This window comes from Solanum tuberosum, unplaced genomic scaffold (genome assembly GCF_000226075.1).
Source record: "Solanum tuberosum cultivar DM 1-3 516 R44 unplaced genomic scaffold, SolTub_3.0 scf00105, whole genome shotgun sequence".
Lineage (NCBI taxonomy): Eukaryota > Viridiplantae > Streptophyta > Magnoliopsida > Solanales > Solanaceae > Solanum > Solanum tuberosum.
This window is the reverse complement of record NW_006239031.1, coordinates 761,568-773,456: the sequence shown is the minus strand read 5'-3', so window position 1 is coordinate 773,456 and position 11,889 is coordinate 761,568. Positions and strand designations below refer to the sequence as shown.

General features: G+C 33.8%; 2 protein-coding genes across 3 annotated transcripts in view; both read right to left on the bottom strand.

Annotated features, from left to right (window-relative positions):
- LOC102594886 (embryogenesis-associated protein EMB8-like) overlaps positions 1-7,828 on the bottom strand; it is a 12,914-nt gene extending 5,086 nt beyond the window's left edge. Inside the window, exons 1-12 of the mRNA XM_006349277.2 lie at positions 7,477-7,828; positions 7,314-7,403; positions 7,135-7,196; positions 5,824-5,924; positions 5,477-5,566; positions 4,413-4,535; positions 3,802-3,879; positions 3,360-3,445; positions 3,173-3,221; positions 2,135-2,191; positions 1,918-2,048; positions 880-963 (exon numbers count right to left, since the gene is read on the bottom strand). Coding sequence (XP_006349339.1) covers positions 880-963; positions 1,918-2,048; positions 2,135-2,191; positions 3,173-3,221; positions 3,360-3,445; positions 3,802-3,879; positions 4,413-4,535; positions 5,477-5,566; positions 5,824-5,924; positions 7,135-7,196; positions 7,314-7,403; positions 7,477-7,727 — 1,202 coding nt within the window. The 5' untranslated portion in view covers positions 7,728-7,828. The remainder of the gene's footprint in view (positions 1-879; positions 964-1,917; positions 2,049-2,134; positions 2,192-3,172; positions 3,222-3,359; positions 3,446-3,801; positions 3,880-4,412; positions 4,536-5,476; positions 5,567-5,823; positions 5,925-7,134; positions 7,197-7,313; positions 7,404-7,476) is intronic.
- Positions 7,829-10,303: 2,475 nt separating this feature from the next.
- LOC102594564 (embryogenesis-associated protein EMB8-like) overlaps positions 10,304-11,889 on the bottom strand; it is a 10,808-nt gene continuing 9,222 nt past the window's right edge. The window contains exons 13-14 of one of the 2 annotated variants that reach the window (XM_015309546.1): positions 10,942-11,008; positions 10,304-10,721 (exon numbers count right to left, since the gene is read on the bottom strand). In XM_015309546.1, coding sequence (XP_015165032.1) covers positions 10,704-10,721; positions 10,942-11,008 — 85 coding nt within the window. In that variant the 3' untranslated portion in view covers positions 10,304-10,703. Of the gene's footprint in view, positions 10,738-10,941; positions 11,009-11,889 lie in introns of both variants that reach the window. The other variant, XM_006349276.2, reaches the window with a different exon arrangement.

Sequence of the window (11,889 nt, the reverse complement as noted above, 5' to 3'; positions counted from 1 at the left end):
TTTTTTCGAAATTTGACTTGAAAAGAGTAAGAAACTCGCTGGAAACTGCAGGAATCTACCCACAGTGGCCTAAAATTTGTGATTTCGCCGGGAACTTGCCGGAAACTGCCTGAAAATCACCGGAACCCTAATTCCGGTGATCGGATCTAGAGACAACTGAATGGGTTCTGGTCGGAAATACTGGGCGACCCCAACAGAAGAAAACAACTCGAAAAAAGATGACCGGAACAGTACTCACGCGCCGGCGCGTGAACAGATCTCGCCGGAAAACTTCCACCTCTGATCGGCGCGTGGGGGCGCGTGGGGGGTTGTTTTCCGGTGGAAATTCTTGGGGTTCAGTCGCCTGAGCTTCCCGAGCCTCGTGATGGTGTTGTCTTTCGCACAACACCTTCAGAACGAAAGATGACACAAATCAGTCCCAACCGTCGTCGCCGGAATTTGACACGGTGACTTGAAGTTTCTCACCAATGCTCTGATACCATGTGAGAAATATATGGGAAAAATAATATTGAATTGTGTATCTAAATTGTTACATTGAGACCCTATTTATAGACAATACATATACATTGAAATCCTTTTCTAACTAGGATTCCTATTCCTATTCTTCTTCCTATTCTAAGTAGGAATATATACATATTTCTATTCTAACAACACACATGTTAATCAATTCTCTAATTCAGGTCTCGTACAATCACAAAGTGTATCTCACAGAGAACTCATTTCTTTTCTGGATCCTTGGTTTTAGACCATTTTTGCATGCTAAAAAAGAATTGCGATGACTGAATAATAGCGAGATGCAGCCTTAATTAAAATTTAATATAAAGTAAAATAAATTAGAATGCCAAAAACCATATCTGTGGTGAGAGGAACGTATATTACCAGAGGCTTTTGCCGGTCAACCCTTCAAGATGTCCCAAGTGTCCCCCATGATGGGTGGTAGCTAGTACGACATTTTTGTTTGCCCTGAAAGAGAATCATGTTGTCATGCTATCTATATTTACAGTAGCAGAACACACAGATATGTATTTAAAGCAAAATGATTATGATTCTCAGGCCTCAGGAGCATACAGAGATGATATGAGGATGACTTTGAAGTAGGTTTAGGTGGATTATGTGTTTTCAGATTAATTACTTCACTGAGAAATAGTTACACTCCCTAGCAAGTAGCCAAATCCTTTTACACACCCCAGTTTCACGAAGAACTTTTTACACACCCAAAATTTCACCGAGTGTGTCTTAAACAAACCACACTTACTATGTGGCACTCACATGATTTACACACAAAAGAGGCAAGTGAATTCTTTCCCTCTCCTCCACTTTTCCCCAAAAAGTAAAAGATGCACCTTCTTCTACTCCTTTTCACCTCCGGAAGCCATAAACGCCTTCTCCCTACCACTTCCCGCCTCCTCCTTTCTCCAACTAGGTCAAAAACTCCCCTCCCCTCCCCTCCCCTCATCATCTTGGAGATTGAGTTCTCTTTGCTAGGGAAAGATCAAGAATCTGAAGCTGCCATTGATGGAGTCATGGTGATTGAAGTGAAACTTTCACCTGTAATTAATTTTCAATTTTTTCGGCTTATTCCTCCCATTATAACATAGCTATAAACAGTGACTGAAGTGAAAAAAGAAAAGAAAAAAAATGCTTTAAAATGAAAGTGGTGTGCATTAAACACACTCGGAGAAACGTTTGGTCAGTAAAAGGTTACTGGAAAACTGGTGTGTGAACGAGATTTGGCTACAAGGTGAGGGGGTGAACTATGTAGTAAACCTAGTTAGTAACCATACAGTAACATCTTTTCCATACAACCATATAATCTTCCAATTGCACTGGTTCACATTGGTACCGACCTTTGATCCTATCTAGAAATTTTAAAATGAAGCTAAAAGGAGAGACTTTGCAACACAAAGGATGACATACCGACATTCGTCCCATGGAATTGTTTCCCTTGAACAGACTGGATCATCCAATGCACTAATGCAGAGGAGGGGAATCCTCACATTTCCTACATAACTGCTACAGCTAACTTTCCTGTAATATGTATCAACAGTCTTGGGGGAGAGGGGATGGAAAAAATGTTGATTATTTAATTAGGCATTGGACAGACGTATTGAAAAAGGAGTTTAAGTTGTGTTACCTCAAAATCGTTAAGAACACAAGTGACATGTTGGTCATAATCTCTGATACAACATATCTACACGAGAAACAAAAAAAATAAGCCATCAGAATAAGCAATAAACAAAAGATAGAGCATATATTTATTAGTTGCATAAATTATAAACTAAATTAGTAACTCTTATACATGGAATTTAGAGAAATGTGTTGGTAGTAATATACACAGTGAAAAAGAGGACTTTACTGCATCCTTGAAGTTACTTAGGATTAGGATATTATATCTAATTGTTTATAAGAGAGCGCCTGTGTTAAGTTAGCTTCTTGATACTGCAATGGTTCTAAAAGTTCAAAGAGCATCAAAGGTTACTTTTACCCTACTAATATTTTTCTTTCATGTATTCTATGTAATAGGTGTCTCATCTCAAGAGGAACACCTGAAACTAAAATAAAATGGATAGGTGTCCACATACATAAAAGTATGCCCATCAGACTTTATATTTGATCTTTATCATACTTCTTTGGCACTAAATAATCATTTTGTCCACCAGAAGTTAGATTTCATATTTACTTACTTTTGACATTTTCACTTCTATAGCATATTATTCTACGTCTTTCCACTTGTTAGCATTTGCTCAACTGACCAACCGGACACCATTCTATGTTAAGTCAGCAGTATGCTCTTTTATCTCCTAGAGTCTCCATAAGTCGCTTTTACAGGGACACTTATAGTTTGGGTGCAAACCTCAAAAATTAGAAGAGCACAATATGTTTTAATTAGGGAACTCCACATATGCGAGTTCTACATAGCTGATCGCAGCATATAAATAATCCTAATATCATTTCTCTATATCAGTTAAATAGTCATAATATTATAAACCCTCCTAACATTGGATTTGCTAAGACGTTCTCCCATGAATGGAACCAGCGCAAGTGCCGGATGGATATAGAAGATACATGTAACCAAAACTAGTTTGGGATTGAGTCTTAGTTGGTTGATTGATTTAAGTGATTGACAGAGAAGTTAAAGCATTGAAAAGAGATTGATAAGAAAATGAATGACCTTAGAAATGCTGTCCCAATCTGTCAGACTAGGTGAAATACTCCGATGCCTGCAAAACTCAGATTTCACCATACAAAAGAATTAGGACACCCGAATTTAGGCCAACTCAAATAGAATTACACTAGTTTTCACATAGAATGAGTCAAGGATTAATGCCATCACAGACAACAACAAAGCCATTACTTACAGCTGGGCATAAATTTTTAATCCAATTCCTAAAGCTTTGTCATAGCATCTCTGTGCGAACCTGCGCTTAATAAACCTGTCACCAATCTGAAAAGAAGAAGAAGCAAAGACAGATAAACCTTGTCATGAAAAATGAGCATAGGTTCTTGTGGTACAGAATCAAAGTAAGAAATGACTACTTTGACTTTAATTAAACTATGTTGTCGCCATCAATATCTTCATCTAGCACCTTCACTGAATTGTTTTAGACTAGACATACTCTTTCTGGATCATGATAATCCAACAGATCATACCATCCAAAACAACCCTTAACCCAAGAAAGAATGCAACTTAGCGGGTAGATACCAGATAAAGAATAAAATGTATGAAACCAAAGAAGTTGACAATGCACCAATATCTCACAAAAAGTTAAAGCATGCATATTAGTTAGTTCAGTTACTAACCAAAAGGTCCCAAGGAGAACAGATTGCAACTGCCCCAACAATCGCAGTATTAACTCCTTCCTCACCAAGATATTTTACCTGGAAATTATTAATAATTGTCAATAATATAGTTCTCGGCCTCATCCTGAACAGTTGCTATATTGCATATACTTGAACTGAATGGATGCTCAAAATTTAGAAGCATTTACTTAAAGCCTTTGAATCTTCAGCACATCCATTCACGATTAAGGTTTGTAACATATCAAACTAAAGAAGATGGACCAACCAGTAAACTGAGAATAATCTTGTTTCAATGCAACTTGATACTAAATTAGGAACTTTTTTTTTTGTAACAGTCAAAATGTTGCTATACACTAGGGAATTACTACATAACTTTGAAGAACTGACAACTAAAGTATTATGATAGCCATATAGACAGTTATCATATGGTTGTGTATATGCACCATCCTGACAACAATAAGATATTTACTGTAAGAACCTATGATAACTCTCTTCCCTTATCTTTTCAAATTTAGTTTCAGTTTTCAGGTAAGCATATCATTTAGCACAATTTTGTGCTCATATTAGGAAAGCTAACAAAATATTCAATAACAAAGTAAGTAATTTTGTACCAGAACATTAGCACCAATGCTAGTGCCGACAGCAAATAAAGGAGCTTGAGGGTATTGGGTGTGGAGATGGCCAATGACTTTGCGGGCGTCCTCTGTCCATCCGGCATTATAGAGGCAATCAGACTGCCATCAAGATATCATGAATCTTTAACTTTCATTGGTCAATAATGTACTTACTAAACTGTATATTTTTAACACAATAAACACATTACTAGCAAAGTTATGCACCTTAGACTACTGCATTAAAATCAATACTAAACTTTCACAATTTTTATAAATATTACATTGAGAAAAAATAAAGACAGAGATTTCAAGAGGAGCAATAAGAAACTAAAGAGATGAGAGACACCATATACATCAATGAATTCTCAATTTCTTAAATTTCCTCAGGGACAGCTTCTGCCATGCTGCAAAAAATGCAATTTAGTAACAGAATCATGAGGAATGACCACTCTCCTGGGGCATATAGAGGACTAATAGTATTCCATTAGAGACGGCTCAACTAAAAAGTAAGCATCTTCCTTGAGCAAAGTATAAAGTCCACCTACAGGAAACTTCATTCATAAGTGTCACTTAGACCAGGGGCGCAAGTACAATACTTATTACTGATGATCCCATCTGAATACACAATTACTGCTGTGATATTCTATTTAACCCAAGATATGAGATACTAAGCCAAGTATGTATCACCTAATTTATTCCTTATGACCTATTACTTTTGCAGGATTCTGCAAATGTATTTATGCACAGACTATCTGTATCTCTAGGTTACTAACATGAAGTCGAGCGCATATAAGATTGAATTGGTGCACGAAGCTGGAAAAATAGTTCTTCAATGCTGTGCAGCTACGCACCTAATAATATGGTTTTGTGCTTGTGAAATAATAATAAGGCAGTTTCAGATAAAAAACAAGCTGAGGCAACAGCAACACAAAATTAGAAAGTTCACAGCATTGCTCCTCTCAAAGGCAATTCAACTGAAGAAAATGTAGACCATATCTTCTCTTATCAAAAGCAACTAAACTGGAAGAGATTAAATCCTTGCTTAAGGAAGGAGTACTCACAGTGATTGTCACTCCCCCGAGACCCCGATGATTGCTCACAACGACATTCCATCCAGATTTAGCCATTTTGAAAGCAAGATGCTTGATGTACTGTTAAATTAAAGGAGAGTTAAAGCAAAAATTGACACTGAAAGCACATAGCTCAACTAATACCAGTATACAGTGGAATGATAAGAGATGAAAAGAGAAGAAACATGCTTACACAAGAGAAGGAAGAGGAATAAATATTCAAGGAAACAAAGAACTATTTAAGAACAAAAAAGAAATTCTACACGAGAGAAAGAGACAAAAGCTAGACGAAAACTCAATATTTTAGAGGAATATAAAAGGAGTGGAAGAAAGCTTACAGCAGAATTAGAGTCGCTTGTTAGGCCAGGAATCACCAGAATGATGGGAGTTTTATCATCACTCTGAACTCCATCAAAACCTTCGACGGATGGTATTTTAACTAACAAATTAAAAAGCAGAATTAGTGTCAATTTACTCCTGTAGATAGCATATTTAAAACAACAGGGGATAGTCAAGAACCAGAACATTCATCTAGTTGTGCAAAAATACTCACTTGGTCTAGTATAAGCTTGTAACTTAAGATAGGTACTTCTTAAAGCAAATGATTATACAACTAGTAGCTTGCATATTTAGCAGATAAATATCAGAATAACATCAAGTGGTATCAAAAGGCAACCAACAATAAAATAACAAATCCACCCTTAAAGGTAACTACTTCAACGAGCTAACGCCAACAACAAAATAACAAATCCTCCCTTAAACATAACTACTTCAACGAGCTAACATCAACAACAAAATAACAAATCCACCCTTAAACATAACTATTTCAGCAAGCTAACAAGTAGACATTAGTCAATCAAACCATTTATTATATTATTTCATTATATAAGAATTAAATTAATACAATGAAGTCATTTATGATACAGGCTTAATAAAGTGCTTGAATAAGCTACATCAAAGCACAAGGATGTCTGGAGAAAAGAAAACATAGAAAGCCAAGTTACCTAAGCGTGGAAAACCACTTTTTGATAGTATAATGGGATTAACTCCAATAATGAGGAAAAACGGAGAAATAATTTGAATCTATTTAGAACCACTCTGATTACTTCAGACACCCTTATATTTCTATCCGTTCAAACACACCAAAATATAGGAATTCAATATTATATGGGCCATTTTAAGAATTCAAAAGGTTCCACATCCTAAAAGATGAAGGTGGAAAAGAGCTTCTTTTTATTTCTACTTTTTCGAGCATTTTTGGTCTTACTTCTAAAACCTTCTTTCTTACCCTAAATTTTCTCCTCGAAAAAACAAAATAATTATTGATCTGTCCTCCTTAAATCAATCTTATACACTGTCAAGTTGGGTAATCTGTTTAACTAATCCTTGATCTTCGAGATGAACTACTAGAAGTATGTGCCAAATTCTCTTAAATTTAAACCCTTTAGAACTGGTTAGCCAACATATTTGGGAAGTTCTCCATTGACAAAGCAACACAACTACCATGCAACTCCATAAAGTCCTTCAATCTTGTAAAGAAATTAGCAAAAACTATATTATGATATATATTCCAGCTCTTTCTTTCTTTTTATTCAGGGGTCTATAAGCTTTAAAATGAAAAATTGTTGTATCATATAAATGTACTTTACCATTCACATTCCGTAGCCAATCCAGAGCTATTGTCCCACCATCAGATGTTTTTAATATCTGTCTGGATGCAAAATATGCACCAGTGACCAAAAGTCAGTTCTTCACTATGTAAAAGGTAACATTTTCAAGTCCTAACTGCAGAGTAAAATTAACATGTGAATCCGTACACAATTATCACCTTTGATAATTGCAAGCACGTACTCTTTCAAATAACTGCAAAAAAATAGTCTGAAGATGAGGACTGCAAAGCCATGGAGTAGAAGAAAACCTGCATTAAGCAATAGATTACAAATCACCATCACATTTTTTTTTCAAGATTTCATTTTTCTTCCATTTTTTACCTTCCATGAAGAATTTTACACTTGGAAACAACTTGTTGATAAAGGTCACAGCAAGAATTAAAGGTCAAAGAGACAGGTTTTCCCCTAAATCCAGTGAATAATTCTTGAATGAAGTACATCTCCATGAAATTATAAAGAAATACAATGAGTAAAAACAGAAATCCCAATAAGTAATGAGAAATGGGTATCAAGAAAGCAGCTTTAAGTATAAGAACATATGGGGATTCTGAGCTTAACGCAATGCAATCCATGGGAATCCCAGAAAGAAGAAAGAAATCAAGAAATCAAGAATCAAGAATGGTTGGGCAAATGGAGAAAATTGGTTAGCTGAGTTAATTTTGGGAATCAATTACACGTGACAACCGAAGTTATTATATTAGTGTGCCGAACTGTTTTTATAATTATTTTTTTGTTCAACGTGTCAAATTTGAATTTTGGAAGTTTTCATTTGCTTTTTGTTGGTAAATAAAATACCCCATCTACCATCGTCGATAATATAGAATGGACCAGGCTTAAGATTTTTATTTTTTTTATCATAATTTTAAAATATGGAAAAAATACTTGGATGAATATTTTTTTAATAAATAATTATTGGTTTTTGCGATATCTTTTTATTTATTGTCATCTATAACAATACATAGCAATACTATGATAAATTTGATGTATTAAAATTGAATTATGCATGTAAAATAAATAAATTATAGGATAAATTTGAGGAATAACAAACATAAAAATCATATTAGCGCTCTATAGCTACAGTTTTGTTATTTGCGCAGCCAAATTATATTTGCCATAGAGCATTTGATTTGTATAAATCGCAGCAATTTGTATAAAAATTGCAACGATTTGTATGAAAATTGTGCTTGTATATGTATATGTTCTCTTTGTTAGGCTAGAGTGGCGAGCAAGATTGGGAGAGAGGAGAGCGAGAGAGGGCAGAGAGTGGAGAGAGGTGAATTATATATGTCTATCGGTTAGATAATTGTATATATGTAACTACTATGTATATGTATCAATGATTGTGTTTGTATATCTACATAAAATTTGAATCCGTATACAATTGAATCTAGTTAAAACATTTGTATTTGTATATCAAATCTCTCTCGCATTATACAAACACAAATTATACAATAACACAAATTATACATTTGTATGAAGCGAGGGAGAGAGATAGACAAAAGAGAACTAGGCAGGGAAAAATTTGTATTTGTATAATTATAAGTGTATAGGACGGAGAGATATGTATTGATATTTGAATATACAGTCTCTCTCGCTTTATACAAACACAAATTATAAACTTATATTTGTATAAAGTGAGAGAGGGCTGGAAAAGAGAAGAGTGATGAGCGAAATTCCACAGAGAGGGGAGAGAGGCGGATGACAAGAAGTTTGTTGCGAATTGGAATTAAATTAAACTGTAGCTATAACATTTATTTTGAATTAATAGTTTGCTATAATGCACAACTTTGTGTTTTAAAATATAGATATTATGTTTGTTTGGTAAGAAATTGACACAATGTATTATAAGTATATTAAAATGTATGATAAGTGTATTATTCATCAATAAAACTTATATTATCTGTGTTTTTATAAATTGTGCTCTGTAATTTGTGTTAAAACTGAATTATAAGTTAAAATATAGATATTATGCTTATTTGATAAGAAATTGACAATGTATTATAAGTGTGTGATAAATATATTATTCATGAATAAAACTTGTGTTATATGTGTTTTATAAATTGTTCTCTGTAGTATGTATTATAAGTGTCCGATTGAAAAAAAAAGTTTTATTGTTATAAATGATAAATATTTTTATAATATAACATATTTATGTAAATTTCCTTAATTTAAAAGAAAAATAACGAATATATGTCCTAATTAAATTACTTTTTAAAAAAATAAATAAATAATTAGTTAGATCTAAGATTGAGCAGCTCGTTGACAAAATTTAATTTTGGACTATAGCAATCCACGTTCCACCACCTTAATGGGAAGAAAAAAATATAAAAATTAATGTGTATATATAAATCAAATTCTATATTTAAAGGATATGTATTTAAAATTGGACACCTTGAAAAAAGCTACATCTTTGATGCAACGATGATGGGTGTCAAACACACTAAAATTTGCTCTGCAACTATAATATATGCTAATACGGTAATACCCATATGGTAAGAAGACTAAATACAATACGTTTAAATAAATATTGAGTTATTTATCTAAAAGACTAAAAATTCATTCTCATTTAATATATATATTTTTATAATAATGTATCAATATTTTAAAAATTCTGGATTCACTCGATATATAATTACAATAAAATATGGCATAGTGAAATTGGTAGTATATGAATATGAATATATAATAAACCACGTGCCTGACAGTATCCATGTGAGGAAATGGAGTGCTGGTCGGAAAGATCAAAGATGGGTAGTCAGTTTAAAAAAATAATAATACATTTTTATATTAAGTAATAATTTAATTATATAATCTTAATGAAATAATTCACAGTCACACAATTTTTTATTATTCATTTTGGACCACAAATTTTAAAAGTCTTTATTTCTTTCTTAAATTTCGTATCGAATCAAACTACCTCACATAAAATATAAAATGAGACGGAGGGAGTACTATATTACTCCTATATAAAACCAATCATGTTTGTTGGGAAACAATAAACTAAACACATACAATAGGTCTTCCCTTAGTGTGCATATAAATAATCTTTAGATTTAAATTAAATTATGCTTAAAGAAACTCAAGCCGAAAATAATTAGCAACAAATTCTCAAAAGGCTAAATTATCCTCTTAAACTTGACACAATTTGTAAGTTAGACATAATAGTGACCATATAGATTCTTCTATTTGGCAAAATTTTGTCTCTTAAACACCCTGACATAACAATCTTTTGCACTTCACATGACAAGTTTTGTCTTTTACACTTCTACATTAAGTTTAATCTTTTGCATTTCACATGGCAAAATTTAGGTAAAATCTTTTTTATTAAGAATAAAATAAAAGTTTAAACTTGTTGGTTCTTGTTGAGTTTTAAATTTTAATGCTGGTCACTAGCTAGTTCCATTGCATCTGGTTCTTGTTGCACCTTGCCATTGTCAACACTAATACTATCTCCAGCCTTGTCCTCTTCGACCGGTTGCTCATCTCCTACTTCACCTGATGCCTTGTTGCTAAATGCAGTCACTAAACCGCCTTCTCTTTTGATGAGTTCAGGGGACTCTCCAGAACTGTATTATTTTGTATCTTCATAATACAATGACATAACTTTCAAGGTTCCCAAATTAAAATATCATGCTAGATATATAAGAATTCACCATGGGGCACATTCACGATAACTTAAGAGAGCGTAGAGCTATCAATCGATATAGCCAATTAACTATAACTAGGTAAGCTTGTCTTTAAAATCATGAGCCAGTTTAAGGTGAGTGAGTGTGCAACACAGCATACCTTTTCTCTATGGTTCAACGAGCTGGAGTTCAAAGCACAAAGGAATTCATCAACGGCCCTAACCCACCTGCACATAAGGAAGACATGATAACTTGTTCTCATCATGGATATCATACTACTAAATTAGTCGCCAGACACTTCAATACAAAACTTGAAGGGGCAAGAGCGATACATCTGAATGCTTATGACACATAGATTACTCAATTCTGTGGACTCTAATTCAGGTCCCGTACTATCACAAAGTGTATCTCACAGAGAACTCATTTCTGTTCTGGTGATGCAAGTATATGTAGTCAAGTTAAAATGAATGTAAAGGAATCTGAAAATCTGTTAGAAAGCTCTGTTAGAACTGTTAGGCAGTTAACACTGTTCAACTGTCAAGAAATTAGTTAGTTAGTTACTTTTGTGGTATTCTTCTTTAAGTCATTTTACCATTGACTAGTTGTATAAATACATGGGAATTGTACTAATTCACTCATTCATGAATAATATCAATGTATTCTTTCTTCCTTCTTCTACATCTTCTTAGCTAATCTTCTCGGTTGTACCCTGAATTAGCCTTCATCTTCTTCGAGCCTTAGCTCCTAGATTAACTACTATCATCGTGATTGAGTGTGAGTGCATCAATTGGTATCAGAGCTATCATTCCTCGGCATGGCTTTGACTCGCAATAAGAACACAGAAGGATCGACTGAGGACGCAGATAACAAATTTTTGCAGATTCAAGAGCAATTGCAGAAATTGATGGAGACTATGAATGATCGAAATGTGAGGACAGATAAGGAATTGTTGGAAATCAAGCAAGCCATTGGTGGTGTTTACATCCCTACTCTATTCAAATAGGGCGAAACGTCGCGGTGACTCAAAAAATAATCAATTGAATCAATTTTGAAAGAATTTTAAGAATAAACAAATTTTAAAGGAGTCGCCACCTAATTTTAGGAAAAA